We start from the raw sequence: 22,362 nt of genomic DNA, 5'->3' as shown, positions 1-22,362 counted from the left end.
GGTATTTTGTAGCGACTACAGATCCAGTTGGATATGCAGACAGATACAGACACACACATTTAAAGTTGGTTGATGCAGGTTTGTTTTCCTGATAAACTCGTGGCATGAGATTCTCCTAGGAATCCCCAAATCCCTTAGCCTCTTAACAATCTGTTTCGTTTTCTTTTTACCATGATTGTCTCTTCTGCGTATTTGGCTGCGGTTTTATTATTTAATGGGCCAACAATTTCTCTTGTAATATAATGTTTGTTTGACTTTTTCGAGACTCTTCATGATTTCACAGAAATCCACTAAAATCCTAAGATGACGCGGTGAGAGGGATTTGAATCCTAAAATATTCCCATCCCAGCAGCATCTTTTCTGTCACTAATGGAAGAATAATATCGCCTAAGGCGATTTCTGCAGCGTATACAGATCGGAAAACTACCAAGTACTAGGTAGCATCTAAATACATATATAGGTTTATTGGACTTCAAGAGTATAAAAACTTCGGGGCCCTGAAGTTCGCCTCCTACATGGTTTGACATTGTCTTTGAATGTACATGAAAGTTTGATTCGTTTTTTATCTACTTTTAAGAACGGATTGCTCCATGCTCGCATTTTCAGAACCATTTCAGTTAAGTTACTCACAATGGGTGCGCAAAGACGTGTCTACTATGCAGCCTACTCGGCATTGATTCTGCTGCTCCTGACCGTGCTTTCCTTCAATATCACTGGGAATCTCTGGGGTTCCAAAGGGAAACTCGCCCCTATGAGGATTTCCAAAGGTGTTGTAGATTCACTGTACGATGACATCAGAATACTCTGCATGATACCCTACAACTACAACCATCCCAGCACAGCAAAATATGCGAAGCGAACGTGGGGCAGACACTGCAATGTCCTGCTCTTCGTCAGTGGCGACATCGACGATGAACTGGAGCCCTATGTGCCAGGAATCAATGAGACAGACAATTGGACTTTGGTGCATCGGGGCTTGCTGCACGCCTTTGAGGCTTACAAAGACGAGGCCGACTGGTTCCTTAAAGTGGAAGACTCTAGGTAAGGATCTTCCAATCTTTCGCTTGATCATACCTCAATTTGATTGAGTGCCAACGCACCCGATCCATTATAATTCTCCTTCTTCCTCTCCGGAATTAAAGCTGTTTATATACTAATTTAAATACGTATTTTCGTGCAATGAGCTATTATACTTTGACTTATTTGTTGATAAAGTTATCAGCCTTCACCAACGCTTACTTCCCCCTACATCCCCTTCAAGCTCCTACTTTGTGTTTGTTTTTTGTGGTTCTAATTTTCTTCAAGCAATCTCCATGGCCATGTGCACGAATGAGGCTGCCTATTGGCTTCGATTAGATTGTAATAACTAATTACTTGACAAATTAAACTAGTCTATTAAATTGTATGTAAAGTTGCAGTAATATAAATTAAGATAAAAATGATTCCCAAAGATATGATTATTTATATATGTATTTACAATATATTTTCCTTTGTTTACGAATGGCTGTATCATTTTCAAATCAAATGCACACTTAAATGTTCCAATTTAAGACCCACGTTCACAGACCTTATCGAAAGTGCTTTGGGGAGCCGAGGAACAATGTGTGGGAGGTCAAATATGTGTGTTGAAGGGCTATCAATGAAATGAGAATTTCTTTTTTATTTATGCCGTCATATATAATTGAGAATTTATTAGCTGTGATGTCAGCATCAGCCATATAATATTACAACGTCAATTAAATTCGAATTGAGTGGCTTTTTTTAATCTTCGATGTGTTTTCATTTTCTTAATAATAGCCTTTGCGGATACTCGCACTGGTCATTGACCCGCAACTAAGACTTAATTTTATAGGACCAGTCATCTCAAAGTTAAATGTTCTGCTGACTGACCCTCAAATCTGAGGAATTAATTATGAGGAATTTGCTTATTGTCTGACGACGGCGCAAAGTTATACTTATTAACTTCTCTAACTATACTTTAAAGTCGAACGTCACCCACAGTGGACCACCTACAACATTCACAGTCCAATTTTGAGGCTGTTCTATGCGAATCTTAGCTCATCGGCGTTATTTCTGGTATCTTAGGCAGTTGCTTTGAATCGATTTTGATTGGTTGATCTTTCATATCTTATAATTAGCTTCTTGTTTCAAACCAGCCTTGGGTACGTCGCACGTTTGGGACACGTTTTCTTTAAATGTAAATTTGTTGCTGTTCACTCCACGCTTATTCAAATCTATACGAACATACAAATATATTTACTTGTATATATGTAACTTTACTTGATTTTGTATGCACAACAGAGAAGAGATTGGTTTTATTGATATGCACAATTTCGCAAGGTGAATGGGGAATGAACATTTTTAGATCAGCACAAAAGAAATGTTCGCATGGCGAATAAAATATTTTCTACCCATAGCTTTGTGGTTCTGGAGAACCTGCGCTATATGATACACAGCAAGAAATTCGTACCAACTACGCCGATCTACTTTGGCCATGAACTGGAAAATGTGTACGCACATAAGGTGATTGAAATGCCTCTAAAATTTTGAATTTACTCTAGTCGTGTCTTGCGGCTTTAAAGCCCTTTGTCTTTACCCGAAGTGGTTATGTGATTAGCCATGAGGCCCTAAGACGGTATGTGGACCTGGGCAGAGATCCAAAGGACGACCACTGCCAGCACTTGGAGGGCTTTACGGAGGAGCTGGAGCTGAGTCGGTGTCTAAGTCATGTGGGTGTGACCGTTGTCGACAGCCGTGATGAGGACGGAAACGAGACCTTCATGCCCGTTCCAATGAGTCACCATTTCTTGGAGGGCTACGATAACATAAGCTGGCTCAAGAACTTGACATACCATAAGGTGGACAAGGTGAGTGCATACACCCTCATATTTGAAGGATCTGTGCGATTAATACTTATCCTCTCCTCAGGCAACAGTCCCCTTGTCGAAGCGCGCCATAACTTTTCGTGTTGGATATCCACCTGAAATGTACGATTATTATTACTTTGTTTATCGATTGCAATTGTTCGGTCTTCCTATGCAAAGCTCCCCTGACTCCTCTAATCAATAAAAACGCGTCTTTGGCAGCTGGACTCCTGAGGTCTAATGCTTCAATTACACAGATACAGATACAAATCCAGCCACAGACACAGAGAGTATGGCATGTAAGTTTTCACATTTCTCACATTATGGCTTCATACACATACGTGGAGGGACAGGGACAGGGACAGGGACGGGGACAGGGACAGACGTGTTTATCAATGAATCTGTCGCTTGGGCCTGGAGTTCGAACTCTCAAATTGCCGTTTTGCCTGCCGCTGGCCTGTTTTGCTTTGAAAAGGACTTCCGTTTTTATTTTTTTTTTCTCGGCTTAGCTTCATTGTTGCATCACGTTTGATATAACAGAGTATCCAAAGAAAGGAAAAAATGTAATTTTGCACATTTTCCAGTTTCCTGTCCCATTAGGACTCGGTCAACCTTACCCAAGTGTAGGCATCTTTTGTTGCATCGCCTTCACCGTCACCTGTGAGACGGGTGGAGACGAGACAACTCCATAATCCGGTAACTTGAGCACGTAAAGTGAGACACTGATACCCAAAATAATGCCCGTACATAGTTTTTCCATAAGTTGTTGTTTCCCTAGTTCTCATAACACGACTATACCTACATATATTCGAGTCTTTTGTTTTGACAACAATCGATGGAGCCATGAATTCTTTCCCTGCCGGTATATACACATACATGTGTATTTATGTGACAGTTATTTGTGATAATTTGGTTGGGTAAGACAAAAATAGATGCGATATGTGTAGATGTTATGCAAATCTGATAACGTGTTTAAATGGATTCAAAGCGTTTTCACACATATTTATACGATTTTTGCGATACATAAATACATATGTACGAGTATATGCTGAGGGGAAAGATTACCTGTGGACCTACATATGTACGAGTATGTGGATAGCACAATTTAAAACTCAAATTTCTCAGCAGCATTTGTATTAGATGACCAAGACCTTTGAATTTACCCTTATCTATGAAGCCTGGAATGCCGTTGAATGGCAATTGCTTTTTGCTTTATTTGCTGCACTTACCCATCCTCAATTTGAACTTTCAAAGAAAACGTAAATAGACACTGTTTTGCCAGACAACGATGTCTTCAGGTGACTTCCGTTTCTGATGAGTTAATAATTCTAATTGAAAACGGCAATTTCTCGGCAATATCTCGTACCGAAGACACCACTTAATATAATTAAATTGCAAATGGAACACCCGGACCACAGCCGAGCCATCGGACCCACATTCAGTTGAAAATGGTGCGACATTTCAGTACACGGCGGCTGTTCCTTGGGGGCAAGAACAAGTGTGCCGTTTTTAATAGCTCGCTGCTTCTTGGAGTCATATTTTTTCTGCTCTTTTTGCTGTATCAGAGGGATGCAACCACCTCCACCTCGGATATTTTGGCGACACCGCCACCCCGTCCGCGTATCGTCTGTGTAATTGTCACTTTCGCGTACCGCCACGAGCATGACGCCATCCACATCCAAAAGACCTGGGCCAGGCACTGCGATCACTATCTGTTCGTCAGTGACAATGTGCATGTGGTTCTGGAGCCCGCCGTGTTTCAGAATATTTGGGATAAATGGCAGCGGATACGGGCGCATCTGAAGTACACCTACATGAAGCATTTCCATCAAGGAGACTGGTTCCTCTATGCCAACGATGATAAGTAGGAACCAGTGGGAGTGGGAGTGGGAGCCAGCTTCGGAAACATAATCACCTAAGTTTATTCTTCAAGTTTTGTGTTCGTGGAGAACCTTCGTCATATGCTGCAGTCCTACAGTCCCGAGGAGCTCATCTACTTTGGCTGCAAGTTGAGAAGCAGTCGAGAGGGTCTGGTGAGTGAGTACTAGCCCATGATCATCCACTCTTAGCCTCTATCTGTTTAGGTATACATGTTCGATGGCTCTGGAATTGTGCTAAGTGCTGCCAGTCTTAAGCGATTCGTGCTCGAGGCATTAACCGATGAAAACCTGTGCAGCTCCCAGAATAGAGGCGGCGAGGCAGCCCAAGAACTGGGTCGTTGCCTGAGCAATGTCAATGTCGTAGCCGGCGACAGCCGAGACGAGTGGCATCGACATCGATTCCTGCCCTTCGAGACGAACATACACTTGGGTGGCCAGATGAACAGCTCCATTGAGCTCCACAGATACTTTCTGGAGCGTTCCTACTACCCGGTTACTGATGCAAGTTGCAAAAATTGGTTCTTTATTTATTTAGTGAATAACATTTTCAAATTAACAGATGAACCTACCTGTCTCATTGAGGTCGATATGCTTTCATTTAATGTCCATGCCCCTAGCATATAATTTGTACTATTTCACTCAAAATGTTCAGATCTTCGGAGCGCCACAGGAATGGGACTCGGAAAATTGGGGGCTCGAGAATCAGAATTTGTAAAAATAATTGAATTAAAGAATGTAAAACTCTAAAAATAAGAATTTATTTTCATTAATGTTACATAAAAGTAATCCTAAAGTGAAATGTGAAATATCGAAGCTATTTATTAAGCTTTACGCCAAAACTGTCTTTATCGAAACACGACGCATACATATGTATGCACAAATTTCACTTGTTTATAGTTCCGTGATAAGCCAAATTTCGAGATCACAGCACGTATGATAAACGTTCGTCATATGTTCATAGGTAAAATGATCTATATACCCGATACTCAAGGAGTTTAGAAATAGATTTTACTCATACAAAAGTACATATTAAAAAAGGAAAATCGAATCAACTAGGTCATTACTGAATATAGGATATACGAGATGCAACTAGCGGTTGCGCTCCCTCCCTTTTTCTCTATGTTTCCCTATCACTTATGACAAGTCCAAACAATATTGAGATAGGTAGATGCGCGGTCTGCTCCAGTATCAAATGCGGATTTTACGTAGGTATTATTACGGATTCCTAAGTTCACACACTAGAATCGATAATTATATTGAATGCATCAGTCATCATGTTTAGCATTCATATAAGTTTTTCTTTAATTATCGCCGGCCCGCATGCCCTTCACTTTTTATTCAGATAGAAACTTATGCTGGACTGGATACACAACTCTCCAGTTTATTAGCAATGTTAAAACTAGCTAAATGGATCGTTTTGATAGATTCTTATACTTTGGCCAAGATACTAGTAGAATTAAATTGCAGATTTTTGGTGTCGTTCACCCTGTAATTTCATTTGGGGACTTCAACCACAGCCCATTCCACCTGATCTCATCCCACACCTGCCACATACGTGGGCATTATGCATCCATCATTACTCATGCCATAAACAGAATCCACTTAATCTCCCAACGAAACATCCAAACATTTATTAAAGACAGCTCAAAGCGAGGGTTGTCGGACCCCTTCTGACTCTGGGAGAGCAGGCGCAAACTGCAACAAAAGGTTCAATTTATAGTTCAACACCCTTGGAGGATAAGGCCAACCCCCAATTCGTTGGGGGACGCACGGCAAGGACATTGGGTGGGTGGCGAAAATGTAATTCCTGCCGCCCCAAAATTTGGCAAAGACCTTGAAAAAAGCATAGCGTACGGTGGGGGAGCTGGAATAAGAATCGAGGTGAGTGATAGAACTTTAAGCTCAAACGCCCGGCCGTATGCAATGAATATTTACGAGTGGGTCCTTTGAGGATTACAATGGTCCGGATGGGCATGGAGCTGGGGCCATCCGCTTGTCGGGCTTTATGCAATTGCGCAAGAAAAAAAATCTAATTTATCCGCCTGCCACCCCTCGTTTTGTTTGACAATTGCCTGAAATTATGCCAATGCATTGGCATGAGGGGGATCTGACGGCACGTACTCCAGTATGGCAGTACGGCAGTACGCCAGCATCGGGCTTTAAGGGAATTCCCCCACAAAATCAGGCTGAAAAAATCGCTTTGCTTACGCCGTACGGGGCATATCAATGCACTGTTACGAGCGGCCCACCCTTTTGTCTGGCCAAGTCCCAGGATTTGGGGTGGCTTCATCTTCGTCCCGGTGGGTGGCGGTGGTGGGTGGTGGGTGGCTACTGGGTGGTGGTTGGTTTGGTTTGCCTTCGGTGGTCTCCAACCTCATCATAACACCACATGTTCTGAAATTCAGTGTCGACTCGTCGCGCCGTCTACTTCATGTAGATTTCTATCTATTCTATTGTCTGACTTTGCTGCGTGGTAAATTTCTACATTCATTTTATTTGATGAGGCGCAAAGTAGTGGAATTTATTGCGTACGGCATACAGTTTAAGTGGATTTTACGTAAATTAATGAGTTTGAGTTTGGCTTGGAGTTTGGGGCGGTCCTCCCGGGGATTTGACTCCAGCGTAAGCCTATAAAAAAAGTTCGACTTGCTTCGGCTTTTGAGATTTCAAGTCTCGATTAGGATCATGTGGGGATCATAAAAAAAAAGGAGTAAAGCCTTATTAATTTGCTTAAATAATAATAAAGAATAAAACAGCAGTTTCTTGTCGCTATGCGAATTGCATACAAAATTTAGAGCAGAGCAGAGCAGCCATCAGTTGGACGTTCCTCTGTCTGTGATTCTGGTGCCGTAAAAGACGACACAGCCAACCGGCCACAATAAATTTCACTTATCAAAGTTTTCGCCCGACGCTGGACGAACAAAAAATCGAGCATAGAAACATCGCTCAGAAAAGAATCCACGGCAACGACTAACTTTATTGCACAGATACTTTACTTCGAGCAGAGACGTGCGAGGCAAAAACACACTAAGGGAAAATTAAATGTCTTTTGTCAACAGACGTTGCGGAAAGGAAGGAACAGAGCAGAATTGGGAAGCAGGGATTTGTAGACAACGGACAATGACGCACTTTTCGGCCAGAAGTTTGCCCACTCTGATATGCATTAAAAGCGAATTGGAGGGCGACGGCGACGGCGATGGCGATGGCGATGGCGAGGGCGAACTCCAATGGAGCGCAGAGCAATCTCACTGTGCAAACTGGCATCATAATGGGCCACTTATCATGGCAATCACTCAGCAGTCAGCAGTGGGCCCAGGGCGGACTTGGCGGTCTTGGCGGACCCGGCGGGCTCGGAGTATGCCACTGGGGGTTCGGCATACTCATGCACTGCATCTGCATCCTTATGGGTCTCTCACTGGGAGTGGCCACTCCCACCCCATCTCGTGGCCCATTCTGGTTCCCCGTTTCCCGTTCCCCGTTCCTCGCTACTCGCTTTGCTTTACTACTTTTCGATACTCAATCGTCGTTTGCCTTTTAATACTTTGCGCAAACATATTAAATGGAAATTTCGTAAAAGACGGCAGTGGTGAAGACCCCAGTGGAACGACCGACCATCGACCATCGACCACTATCCATGCCAGAGCTGGATGGAAGAAATGGATGCTACCCCCCTAGCTGCCCGCAGGAGAGCCTGAAAGGAGTGAATTCGGGTTGGGAGGAGGCCATGCCATTCAAAGTGCCGACATTTTTTCGCAAGACGCAAACGCACTTTATATGACATTTGAAAAAAGGGGAAACAGACATTCACTCGGCCGCTCGCTTGACCTCTTCACTTGACCATATTTTGGTTCCCCATCTATTCTACCCATTTTTTGAAAAGGAAAATCCTTGCGTCAATATGCCCCAAAAAAAGTTAAAGTTAAAGACATTTTTTTCTCGTTTCGAGTGTTTTATAAACAAAACTTCTACTTCTCGCCCTCCCTTCTCTGCAGCTCGAACGAAAGGTTTGTGTATTTACTTTGGAAATAGCTGTGATTCTGGATAGTTCGTTTGCATTCTTTCACAGCATAAAAGAGAAGAATGCCAAAGGACAGAGGCAGAATGGAGCCGGAGTGTCATCTCTTAAGCACGTTGGAAGTTAAACGATTGTTGAATTAACAGATTAAAGTTACTTGCCCAGAGAATCGATTGAATCGATTGAATCATAGCTGTTGAGACAACGAGCTTTTTCGCTGACTATGATTGTTCAATAATTTCACAAATTATTAATTTCCGAAAACGTTATAAATTTTATTATAGGTATTTTGTGTGTTGAGGGTGGCCGAAGATGCCAGAGCCTTTTACAATAGTATTAGAGTGACACACTTGGATGAGGCAAGCGAGCCGATCTCGAGCCAAAGTAATAGATTGGGGACAAAAGGGTCTGTTCTCCAACTATATCAAGCGGTAACTGCTAGAGCAGGCGCAGCTGCTGACGGCTTAGCGACGGCATAGGAAAGAAAAGATAACAAGAGCGAGCATAGATAAGAATAGATGATTAAATGAGAGCATGTTGCTGAGCGAGCATAGATAAAGCTACGCTTACGTTACGTTAGTTTAGTATAATGACCAAAATAGAAAAGAAAGTGAATTGATAGGCAATAAAACAATGGTATAAAATTTACACTCGGGCTTCGCCCGAACATACTCCCCCCGTGGAAGGATCCATGCCTTTCACCTCATCTCGTAGAGGCAATAGACATAGTTTTGCAAGTGCTCTTCGGCTAACACCTGTAGCCATCCTGATCAAGGCGACTCGAGATACGCCATCAGCTCCTGGGATGAGCTCGAGGATTCTCGCTAGAGGCCACTTCAGAGGAGGGAAGTTCTCGTCCTTAACAAGAACGACATCATTGACGTGAAGCTCAGGATTCCGGGTGCGCCACTTCGTTCTTTCTTGAAGACTGGTTAAATACGATTGGCGCCAGCGAGACCAAAAGATTTGCTGAAGCTGTGTGACCTTCTGCCAACGGTCCAAGCGATCGACGTTTAAATGAACCAAGTCAGGCTCCAAGAAGGTTGTGATAGGGGCGCCAACTAGAAAATGGCTGGGCGTGAGTACATCGAGATCTGCAGGGTTCTCTGAAAGAGGAAACAATGGCCTTGAATTAATGATTGCACAGATATTGCACGCGAGAGTGCGCAGCTCATCAAATCCAAGAAGCGAGGATCCGAGGGCACGTCGAAGATGATGCTTAGCAAGCTTGACTGACGCCTCCCACAATCCTCCAAAATGTGGCGATCTAGGAGGAATGAAACGCCAATCGATGCAATCGTTGAGAAAAGCTTGATGCACGGCTTCTTGATGACTGTCGCTTAGGAATAGCGACTTAAGTTCCGCCAGTTCGTTCCGCGCTCCAACAAAATTTGTGGCATTATCTGACCAAATACGAATCGGTCTTCCACGGGTGCAAATGAAACGGCGAAGAGCAGAGAGGAACGCAGATGTTGTAAGATCCTTCACAAGCTCGATGTGAACCGCCTTGGTGGAGAAGCATATAAAAATGCTCATGTAGCACTTTAGTGGGGGCCGGTTTCGAACTTCTGATTTATACAGGAACGGACCGCAATAGTCCACGCCGGTAACTAAAAATGCACGAGATTCGCTGACTCTGTCCACCGGAAGATCTGCCATTATTTGCTCGAGAGTTCGAGGCTTCACTCTAAAGCATCTGACACACTTTTGGATTACGTGTGCTACGGTCTTTCGGCCACCGATTGGCCAGTACGTTTGACGAATGATGGCTAATAGCGACTGGGGTCCAGCGTGAAGGTGCTTTTCGTGTAAGTGCCGTATCAGAGCAGAAGTGATGGAATGATTCTTGGGCAATATTATGGGATGCCGTGCTTCAAAGTCCAAGGTAGAGTTTTTAAGACGCCCTCCAACTCGAAGCAAACCGCAATCATCTAAAAATGGCGAAAGAGAGGCGATCGAGCTTGAAGCCTTGATGTCCTTTCGCGTTTCCAGGGCTCTTATTTCAGTGGATAGACGAGATTGTTGAGTAAGACGAATAAGCAGTTCGGTTCCCAAACGCAAGTCCTCCACAGTTATTCCAGACTTTCGTCGATGAATGAATTTGCATACATACGCAAAAATTCGTTGCATTTTGGGGAAGGAATTTACAAACTTTGATTCTTCCACCAAATATCTTGACGCGCAGTTTGTAATTAGTATGGTTTTTCGTGCCTCCAAAACCGGCTCTGGAAGAGCAGGTGTACTTGGCCATTGATCCTTACTGGCTGTCAAGTATGTAGGTCCATACTTCCAAAGATGAGAATTGATGAGCTCAGCTGGTAATGATCCTCGAGAAAGCATATCGGCAGGGTTTAGATCAGTTGGCACGTGCAGCCAAGACATTCCAGATGTGAGTTCCTGAATAACAGAAAGTCTATTAGCGACAAATACATTGAAGTTGGATGGTTGATTCTTGATCCAAGCCAAAACGACTGTGGAGTCACACCAGCAATAATAAGAGCACTTGAAGTTCATCAAAGACACTTCATGCATAAGCTGAGCGAGTAGCGCTGCACCACATAATTCCAACTTGGGTATTGTGATAGTCTTCAGTGGCGCTACACGAGATCTGGAAGATAGAAGATTTGCCTTGACTCCATTGTCGCCTTGCGAAACAGCGTAGATGCAAGCTCCATAAGCACTCATGCTGGCATCACAAAATCCATGCATTTCAAGGTTGCTGCTTCGAAGGAAAGATAGGCGCGGGAAAGAAATTTGTTGCATAGAGTCAAACTGCTGAATAAAGTTGATCCAAGTTGTGCGTAAGGAGACTGGCAGACTTTCATCCCAATGAAGCTTTTCTTTCCACAGCTGCTGTAGAAATATTTTTGCTTTAGTAATAACTGGCCCTATAAGTCCGAGTGGATCATAAAATCGTGCAATAGTTGACAATACAACTCGCTTAGTTGGTTTCGAAGGGACTTGATTGGGACAGAATGAAAATAATAGCTCATCCGAAGTGGGATTCCATGCTAAACCTAGCGTCTTGGTTACATCGCTGCCATCAGTAAATTTAACAAATGTTTCCCTATCTTCATGGGGTGTTTGATCGAGTACATATGTATCGTTGGAACACCATTTTCTGATCTTGAAATTTCCTTTGGCTAATAGTCCTGACACCTGGCGAATTATTTCCAGCACCTCATTTGTAGTATCTCCCCCCGTTAGCAAATCATCCACGTAAAAGTCCCGCAGCACAACTTCAGAGCCAATTGGATATGACGAACTCTCGTCTGCCGCTAGTTGGTGCATAGAACGGACGGCCAGAAATGCTGCTGGTTTCGTTCCATAGGTCACGGTATCCAGCTTGAATGTCCTTAGCTCCTCGAGGGGTGAGTCACGCCACAGTATGCACTGCAGAAAACTATCTTGGGGCGAGACACGGACGCATCTATACATTTTACAAATGTCACCAGTCAATGCTATACGAAAGGTACGAAATCGAAGAAGAGTCGTAACTAACTTTGGCTGAATTGTTGGGCCTGACATCAATATATCGTTGAGGGAATATCCTGTAGATGTACAAGCGGATCCGTCGAAAACTACTCGGAGTTTTGTGGTGGTTTTGTCTTCTCTTAAGACGCAGTGATGAGGAAGAAAAAATTTGCATTGTTTAAGTGCGTCACTTTTGACAGGGGACATGTGATTCAAATCGACGTATTCCTTTATAAATGCGGCGTATTGGGCCTTGAGAAGCGGTTTGCGAACCAACTTGCGCTCTAGATTGAGAAATCTGCGATAGGCTTGTTGATAAGAATCTCCAAGAAGACTGTCACTCAGCTTTAAAGGCAATTGAACGCAATATTCGCCACTTGGAAGCCGACCGCAATGTTTTTTGAAATGTTCCTCGCAAGCAATTTCCTCCTTTGTTGCTTCTGTAGCGGGACCGTGGCAGTTTTCCACTTCCCAGAACCTTCGCACTAGCTCATCCAAACCAACGGTAGGCGTTTGACTCAATTCCGTCGAACTAGAGGCAGCTAGGAGCACTGAGCTGCGGGAGTACTGACCTCCACCTGTGACAACCCAGCCGAGACGGGTTTTTTGTATTATAGGAAGTCCCCTCTCCAATTTGATCTGTCCAACGCATAAAATGTCGTAAAATAAGCTGGCTCCAATAAGTACATCGATGCGCTGAGATTTGTTAAAGTGTGGGTCAGCAAGGCTGATATTGGATGGCATTTCCCATTTGGATACATCAAATGAAGAAGCAGGCTGGTTTCCTGTAATACGTGGAGCAACGAGAGCTGTGAGACTCGTGAAGTAATCGGAAGTCCTGGATTGAATGACCAAATTAACTGAACCTTCCGTGTGAAATGCAGAATCAGCGCCGATACCCGATACTGATACCGACCCTTTGGCTCGTTTCAGCTGAAGCCTCTGAGCAAAGCGAGAGGTTATTAAATTAATCTGAGAGCCTGAATCCAGAAGAGCCCGGCAAGGAAGAAGATCACCAACTCGACTCTTTATCATAATGACTGTCGTGGCTAGAAGCACTACGTCTGAGCTAAGATTCTGAGCAGGAGGCGAGCATGGTGATGAAGCGGCAACAAGAGAACTTGAAAGATTGGGGCCTGGGCATAAGTCTGTCTGAATAGGAGACGTAGTAGCGTTTGCAGGTTCCGTGTTAACTGACGTAGGCAGCGGATTGTTGATATGTAAAAGGGTATGATGCTTTTCACCGCATGTGCGACAAGAGCCTGAACTGCAGGAGGTATTCCGATGTCCCTTCTTCAAACAGTTGAAGCAAACTCTAAGCTTCCTTGCCTCTCTAAGACGCAAAGATGGCGAAAGGTTTCCAAAGCGAGTGCAGCTGTAAATGTTATGCCCTTTATTATCACAGAACACGCATTCCAATACGATTGTATTTGTAGCAACAAGACTGTGTTTTGAATGAGTGATTCGTTTATGTTTTCCAACCTGACTGCTATGGATTTGAATCAACATAGCTTGATCCATGGTCTCCATGGCTTGACATCTCCTCTCCAAAAAAGCCGAAAAATGGTCCCATGTTGGTATGACGTTAGGGGGCGACAGCTCCTCCCATTTGGTCCTGGTATCAGAGTCGAGATACTTGTATGTGGAGTGAACGATGATGCATCCAGCTATTTCCTCCATGGTACCCATCGATCTAAGCGCTCTCATGTGAGAATGAAGCTTGTCCGATAAAGTACGTAGCTTTGTAGTTGACCCATCTTCAACCTTCTCATGCCTCAGAATCTCAGCGACGTGTGCCTGAAAGATTAAACGTTTATTATTGAAACGATTGTTTAAAATGTCCAATGCAATATCATAATTGCTCTCCGATACTTCCAAAGAGCGAACAGCCTCCAGGGCAGGTCCATCCAAACATGAGCGCAGGTGCTGGAACTTCTCAATCTTTGATAGAAAGGGCTCCTGATCTATTACTGTGCTAAACATCGAGTAAAAGTCTGCCCACTCAGTATAACCTCCACGGAAAGTGGGAAGTTTAATGTCAGGAATATGATATCGTGACCGTACATTTCCGGAGGCAGTAACGTTGAGCTCGGGTCGTATCGTTGAGTGATGCGGCATGTTCTGGGTAGTCCTGCGGAGTGCTGAGCGAATACGAACTTCGATTTCCATCGCCAAATCCTCAAAATTGTTGCTTAAGTCGCTGCCAATTTCGCTTACATCAAGCTCTTCTAAATTAGAATGAGTAACATTAAATGAGTCGGATATTTTTTCCAAGAATTTTAAATGAACACTTAGCGCATCTTCACTGATTGGGTTGTTTTCATCATTCAATATCGTCTCTCGAAGTGAAACAGCTTTGTTGTATATTGAGAGTGCCTTTAGTTTGTAAAAAGACACCCTGTTTTCCGGCACGTCATTAGACTCATCCATTTTCGACAGGCAGCAGCGAGCAAAGCACAAAGAAGAATAGAAGAACCAACCGTTTGATTTTTTTTGGTATGCAAGCGCAAGTGCAGCGAACCCGAAGCCGCTAATGCACGTAGCTGTATTAGTGCTTGTAAGCAAGCGCGCGACGAAATGGGAACTAACCGCTTCGCGTTCGAACAGTTATGTTTAGCGGATAATTTTCACTGTTTATAATTGTTTATTTCCAAATTGTTACTGACGATCACGTCGGGGTCACCAAATGTTGAGACAACGAGCTTTTTCGCTGACTATGATTGTTCAATAATTTCACAAATTATTAATTTCCGAAAACGTTATAAATTTTATTATAGGTATTTTGTGTGTTGAGGGTGGCCGAAGATGCCAGAGCCTTTTACAATAGTATTAGAGTGACACACTTGGATGAGGCAAGCGAGCCGATCTCGAGCCAAAGTAATAGATTGGGGACAAAAGGGTCTGTTCTCCAACTATATCAAGCGGTAACTGCTAGAGCAGGCGCAGCTGCTGACGGCTTAGCGACGGCATAGGAAAGAAAAGATAACAAGAGCGAGCATAGATAAGAATAGATGATTAAATGAGAGCATGTTGCTGAGCGAGCATAGATAAAGCTACGCTTACGTTACGTTAGTTTAGTATAATGACCAAAATAGAAAAGAAAGTGAATTGATAGGCAATAAAACAATGGTATAAAATTTACACTCGGGCTTCGCCCGAACAATAGCTTAAGTGATTAAAATATTATCGTTGGGCTCTCCAAAAATAATCGAAAAATATCAGAAGTATTTGAGAAAACATTAACGGAAGGCAAGCTTTTGAACGGATGTTGAACGTGTGCCAACTATAAGGATTGCTATGAGAATATACATACTTATATGATTTATTTGTGGGGTCGTATACTCGTACTTCTAGTATTGTGAAGAAAGGACAAAGAAATGCTTCCGTATATACATATGTACATTTTTATCTGTCAGCATGAATCTAATTAACTCCAAACATTGCGCGATAGATGACCTTAATAAATGTCAACTAAATGAGCTGCATGTACGAGCATGTATGACAGGCCATGCGAGACGGACATCTCCCCAAAACAGATGCTGACGACGCAGACTCGATGCAGACTCGACGCTACTTAGTGGCGGTGGCGATGGCGGTGGCGGTGCCAATGTCACATGTTCCACTCGTCGCTGAAAACAAATGAAAACTATTTTAAGCCGATTGTCTGCCGAGGACCAGGCAGGTGTGACTGTGACTGAGACTGAGACTGAGACGGCGTCTCCTTTGCCTCCTTCGTGGTGCATGCCTCCCGTCCTCTTCCTGGCTCCGTTTACCAAATTAGATGCATTCGAATTGATGTGCGTGCATAAATTACATCTCAAATCCGTACTCCAGCCGTCTCTGGTTTGGGTCGGCTTGGGCATGGTCTGGGGAGCTGTGGGGCCTGCGGGCAAGTTTAAATTAAATGTTTAACATTCAATCACGGGCGGTGGCCCTGCGCCAGTCTGTGGCTGTGTCTGTATCTGTGTCTGTGTCTGCAGCTGAAATGCACTGGTAAACTTTTATATTTGTCAGTTGTGAGATACTCGTTGAACCTTTTAGGTCCCTCCATCCCCATCTCTTATAAACTTATAATCAAAGCAACTTCCTGCCTGACGCTTTCACACTTTGATTTCCGGCCCTTTTTGTGATAGTTTCTCTTCGTTTGTATTTCAGCTTCGTTCGGATTGAGTTGAGCTCAACTAAAGGCCAAGAAGGTGGAAGTGGCTGGCCTCTGTGATCTCTCCTTCTATATGGAATATAGAATGGAATTCGTAGACGTAGAAGAGTATGGGGAAGTTATGAAATCCTCAAAATGTATTTTTGTCCAACCAATTTTATGCACCACTACTTTCCAGAAGAGTTTCAGCGAATATCATAGCCCTGAACTGTCGCACTTGGACGAGGGCTAACAGCCCTCAGCAGACGTACAAAAAATACAAATTAACTTTCAATAAAAGCTCCTCTTGCCTTGGCCCCAAAAAGGGTGCGATGTGGTCCTGTCCTGTTTGCTTTTTGCGTGAGGTTTACGTTTTTGTGCAATGGAATTGGTAGGTGGTAGGTGGTAGGTGATGGTGATGGTGACAAGCATAAGGGGAACATGATTCAAACATTCGCTTGGGATTAAATTCTATTTGAACTTTCTACAGCCTTTTTCTGTGCTGGCCAAAGGGGAAAACGTGGCAGAGAGTAAAAGCAATAGAACACATTTCAGACACACTTTCATTACACACATGGTCTGGAAAATATATTGCACCCCAGAGGCATTTGTCACAATCTGCAGCTGGAGTGGAGGAGCTCGAGTCGAAGTCAAAGTCGGCGATGGACTTCCCATGGTGGGGAGTGATTTTTTGCATTACCATTTTCGATACATCGCCCGCTCTGACAGGCGGAAGTTCACTTGGCGATTGGATTGGATTTTCTATTTTGGTACGAGTACTGCTCGTACCTTTGGCTATCTTCACATCTCAGAAGCGGCCCACTTACTTGATGCAACTCATTTCCTGGACGGCCACAAAAAACGCCCAATCACGCTTCTCCTGCTCCGCCTCACATAAATCAACATTGGCCGCAGTCCCAGCTTGCAACTTCAACTTGCAACTTGCACTCTGAGGAATGTGGCTCAGAAGATTAATTAAGGTCAGCAGGCAGTTCAGGCTCAAAAGAATTCCGCCTAAGACGGCCGAAGTGACCCGGTCAGGCACACACACACGTCTCTGCCAAAGATCCGCTCTGACTTCAAGGCATCTTGATGCATGTCCAATGCAGTGTAATGAGCGGGGGGTGGCCCAACATATGTGGTCTCCCGTGCCCATTCCCGTTCTCGTTCTCGTTCCCGTTCCCGTTCCCCGAAAGAAATCTACTATGAAATCGGCTTCCGAAGTCATCAAACATCATCAATTTAATCAATGGTCAGCTCACTGGGGCGTCCCGCATGAGGGCCAGTCGAGGCGAGTCGCTGTCCTGGCCTCCCAAATTGCGAAGTCAAACAGAATGAACTTTCTCTGGTGATCGGGTGGGGGGAGGGGATGGAGTCTTGGGGTGGTTCGAGACGCTTACAAGTAATTAAGGGTGGCAGTTTTAAGACAAATCCTTGGGGTAAGGTGTTGCCGGGAACTGTTCGATGGATTCGTATGGATTGGAAGTGTAATTGGGGGATTTTTGAGGGGGTGTATGCGGATGCTTCTGTCGCAGTGAAGTACGTGATAAGGGCATTAATGATGGCTAAGCCGCCACCTTCGTACAACCAAATAAAACTTGATGAGTTTCAATTATTCTCCAGGCCCCGGTGGGGGGCTGATGAGAAGCCGAATTGGCCCAATGAATCCAGGCGGGTGAGAAGTCGAAATTTACTTTGGTCTTCTCTCCTTTGGAGATCTTTGATAAAGTCATCATCTGATTAAATAGTATTTGTGAGCCGAATAAATGAGAAAATGAATGCAATTCGAATTTAAAGAAACCAATTGAAAATAATCTAAGGCTGTAGTAATAATGAGAAAAGTTCATTAGGATACAGTGAAAAAAGTGTACTAAGAAACTCCCAACTGTTCAAAAATGGCAAAATTTTACATTGTAAAAGTAAAAGCTTTACTTCTCCAGTCATCTATATAAATGTTCCTGGCCACATACAAGAAGGTACAAAGAAAATACAAATCCACAATGAAACCAATATAGAGATATGTATGTACGTTCTCCTCCTCTAGAGAGGCATAATAAAACCTACAAGAGGCAACGATTCTCCATCAAATGGTCATTGCTCAAGGAAGTATATCCAATCCAATGCACAGATCTACAGAAGTATTGTAAATATCTTAACCCTGGAGCATAGCATACCCAATGTGCACAGACGATCCTACAACATTATAGCCCTGAAATGTTGACCTGATTTGTTAGTTTTCACCGTTCATCTGACAGCCAACAATAGGAACAAAAAGCCAAATTGGCTGCAAAAAATTATATAAATAGTTTATTATATTATCTAAGCAAAGTTCATTCAATATTTAAGTAGTTCTTCCGTTAATTTGTTAGAATTAAAGTGTGTGCCATGGTACTGCTCTTGAAGATGGACATTTTCCAAACACGATGCGGTGAACCCTCAGCATCCTGCACGTGGCCAGCTCTAACTTTGGGACCACAGACATATCAAATGGCACCTGCTGTATTCCAGACAGGGCAAGAATTTGCTAACGATCTGGCCGAATGGCTGGAAGTACACAAAACAAATACACATCGAAACTAAAGCCGAAATTTTTAAAGGGCTTTCTGCAGCAAAGACATCATTAATTTTACACGTAATTATGGGAGCCAAGTGCTAAAATACCTAACCAGAACCCGCTGGGAAAAGAGGACGGAGGAGACCCAACCCAACCCAACCCAGCCCAGCCCAGCCCAAGCCGAAACCGAAACAACCAAGCTGCAAAAACACAAAACTGTAAATCAGTGCAATTAAATGCGAGTTTTCAACAACATTTACCGAAAATTTATGACAACAAACGAGACTAATTACGAGAGGAGACCGAGACCGCAGAGCACAAACTAAAATTGAAACAAACGGAAGGCTGATGATGATGATGAAGCCCAGGCCACGAAAGCGATGACAAAGGCGACAAAATTGGAAGAGACTCGTACTCGTACTCGTCCTCGTCCTCGTACTACAAATTGAAGGCAATAAAATGCTTTATGCCATGGGGGCGACAATAAAACCCTAAAATAGAGCAAAACTTACATTAATCAAGGGTTTAACGAGCGGGGACTTACTAGTGGCACGGCACGGCACGGCAAAGTACCAGTTTTTAGTCGGAAAGAAGCTATCTGGCTGTTAAACAGGGGAACAGACGGACTTTATCGCCAGCCGAGCATCAATCATTGGGCCAGCAATACATCAAACCCAAAGTATCCCAGAGAGTTGAGGCACAGCCCACTTAACTAAACTGGCAGTTCAGCTGCTACAATTTAGTCGATTAACGTCAGATCAGCAGCAGACGATCCAGATCCAGTCCAGACTTTTGGCATCCCGGTCCCGTCGGATCAGCATGTTGCGATCGTTCTTGGCCCGCCAACCTGTCGTCATCAATTTTCTGTTTTTTTGGTTTTTTCGGAAGGCCAGGCCCGAAAAAGTGGCAGCTGCTTGTCTGGTCAGCAGCAACGGCAGAACGGCCAAAAGAAATGGGGAAAAAATCACTAAGTGCCCCTGGCTGGCTCAGGTAGCCGGCAGACGGCGGCAGACGGCGGCAGACGGCAGCAGGAGGCACGATGATCGCCAGGACAAAGGTAAGCTGAGATCGAGCAGGTGACTTCTTATCTGCGGCTCCGCCATCAGTTTGAATTATGAAATTACGCATCAATCAGAAAGTTAATACCCGCAAGATGTTGATTCTTTTATTCAATCCATTTCAGAGATTACCCTTATGTTACATTACGTGTATGTACGTGTATGGGTATGTACCCTATATGTATATGTAATCAGATCCCTACACCCCCCAACACCAGACGAACAATCAAAAGGTATAATTAAAAATCGTTCATATGTCTGGTATCATTCTTTTAGAATCGATTGCCTTTCCTGGAATGGAATTTCAGGCTTGTTAGCCGAACAAGTTGGGGAAGAAGCGTACCTGGTCCTTCGACTGTGGACTGTGGACTGTGGACTGCGGATGATCATTTAATATGCTGGAATTAATGGTCAGTATCATGGTTCCATCTGTTCTCAAACAGCTCTCCATACGATTTTTCTGACCACGGCGGAACGCGTGTCTGCATTTAATTTAATAATATGATGTCTTGTAGCAGTGGTTAGGATGCGCTAAATGCCCCCTTCTTCTCAGCAAGAGTCCGGAGTCCAGGTCAGAGCCTGGCATCTGTTGGAAGTGCGTAACACAATGCTCCAGCCGATAGACAAAAGGACCCTGATCCTTAGCCCTAATGGGCTTGCTGAGATGATGGGAGGCTCGCAGTTGTATGCTAACGAGGGCGTGCCTTGAAAGGTCTTTTATGTAGTTGACAGGAATTCAAAGAAATTCCTGATATTTAAAAATATCTGTAGAGAAATGTGGAATCCATTCACTCAATAAATATGAGATTAAACATCGTAGATATATCAACTTTTAATTGACAACTTTGAGCTCTGCACCGAACCATTCAAATGCAAATCCCCAATCTAATTCTGTTTGGACAAAATATTCACGCCTCGCTAAAGTTTTTTGGGCACACACCATCCAGAAACCCCAGTATAGGAAGCGCAAATCCTTTCCATGGTGTCACCTGCTATCGTTCAGAATAATTCAATAATGAAAATTTGCCCAAAAGCCACTTGTAAATATTAAAAACAACCACAGGACTGACAGGACAGTCATGCTCTTCAATAAATCGGAAGCAAAACATTTTCCCATTACATAGAGCGAGGCAAAAAATTTTCATTTCGGAAAGATTCATGTTGTAAAGCCGAATAATTTCGGTTTATGGGGGTTGCTATGGTTAGATCTGAGCCAAATGTTGAGAGGCTGTCTCTGACAAAACAGTTACAAACAATTTGCAACACTCGTGTGTGACTCAGAGGGGCAAACAACCCCCAAGCAGTGCACTTGCCACTGTCGTCGGCCTGTGCCGGCCTGGTGATTGGGGGAGCCATTGCAATCAAAATGAAATCATTTTTGTGCGATATCCAACCGCCTTCCGACTGCTGCGACCCTTCAAGCCATCCTCAGCTCTGATATATGAGATGTAATTAAAGTCCAGACCACGAAATCAGTTTTGGCTTAGTGCAATAGTTTTGTGGTGGAGTGGAGTGGGGTGGAGTGTGCTCTGTTTGAGATGGAGATGGAGAAAGAGGTGGTTTGTGGGGCGTATCGCTTGATTGCAAATTGGTCCTTCCATGGGCTGTTGGTGACGTGTCTTTGATTATGCCGCAAGTCGCCGGCTTCGTTGGCGTTGGCGTTGGCGCTGGCGCTGGCGCTGGCGCTGACGCTGGCGTTGCCATCGTATCCCTGGGCTAGGACGGGATTGTCGTGGTCCTTGTTCTGGCCTGTTGTTTGTTTTTAATATAAATGCAAATTTCACCAACGACATTCTCCATGCGTGCATGGGAGAGACTGTTCCAGAGATCTGTCATAATTAATAATTTGAAGCTTTGACTATGGCAATGCGTGCTCTGTCTGTCTCGTCCTGCCCAGTTGCAGGTCGCATATTAAACAGGACATGGGGCACACACAACTATGCCGACTGCCTCCCAGACGTTTTAATGCAATCTAAAGTTTTTGACAGTCCCGCACTTAACTTATCTGTAAGCCGGGCCAAAAGGATTAGAGACACGGCTCCAGAGCTCCGTGTCCTGTCCACAGACTACTGCGACCAGTAGTAGTGCGACCAGGTCCTGTGCCCGGCATGTGTGAGGGTTTAATTTATGGCTTGCAATTAGCAGTTGGCAAATGTGTAATTTTCATGGATCCAAAGGCTCTCCAGTGTTGATATATAATAATAGGTCATGCTTCCACAGGATACTCGGGCTAATCGCGATCCGACCAAGTGCCTACCAAGTGGCGAGCACTTTCAAGTTTAAACAGGCTTCATGGAGTTCTCTTTCAACTTTTAAGCCGACTATTTCCGAAGGGAGGTCCAAGAGAGAAAAATCAGCTTGAAGCTCAACTCACAAAAA

At 43.9% G+C, this 22,362-nt stretch overlaps 2 protein-coding genes across 2 annotated transcripts; both read left to right on the top strand.

Moving 5' to 3' along the window:
* The first annotated feature begins 778 nt into the window (after positions 1-778).
* Positions 779-3,069, top strand: LOC113566006 (glycoprotein-N-acetylgalactosamine 3-beta-galactosyltransferase 1). Its single transcript, XM_026989632.1, has 4 exons — positions 779-1,041; positions 2,418-2,523; positions 2,583-2,867; positions 2,929-3,069. Exons 1-4 carry the CDS (start codon positions 809-811, stop codon positions 3,067-3,069), a joined length of 765 nt encoding a protein of 254 aa, XP_026845433.1. The 5' UTR covers positions 779-808.
* A 1,243-nt stretch (positions 3,070-4,312) lies between these two features.
* Positions 4,313-5,503, top strand: LOC6596965 (glycoprotein-N-acetylgalactosamine 3-beta-galactosyltransferase 1). Its single transcript, XM_026989766.1, has 4 exons — positions 4,313-4,728; positions 4,798-4,897; positions 4,949-5,245; positions 5,304-5,503. Exons 1-4 carry the CDS (start codon positions 4,313-4,315, stop codon positions 5,457-5,459), a joined length of 969 nt encoding a protein of 322 aa, XP_026845567.1. The 3' UTR covers positions 5,460-5,503.
* The last annotated feature ends 16,859 nt before the right edge of the window (positions 5,504-22,362 follow it).

Source organism: Drosophila persimilis, unplaced genomic scaffold, assembly GCF_003286085.1.
Source record: "Drosophila persimilis strain 14011-0111.01,24,50 unplaced genomic scaffold, DperRS2 tig00000431-arrow-pilon, whole genome shotgun sequence".
NCBI classification, from domain to species: Eukaryota; Metazoa; Arthropoda; class Insecta; order Diptera; family Drosophilidae; genus Drosophila; species Drosophila persimilis.
Note: the sequence above shows the minus strand (reverse complement) of the source record. Positions and strands in the feature narration are given on the sequence as shown.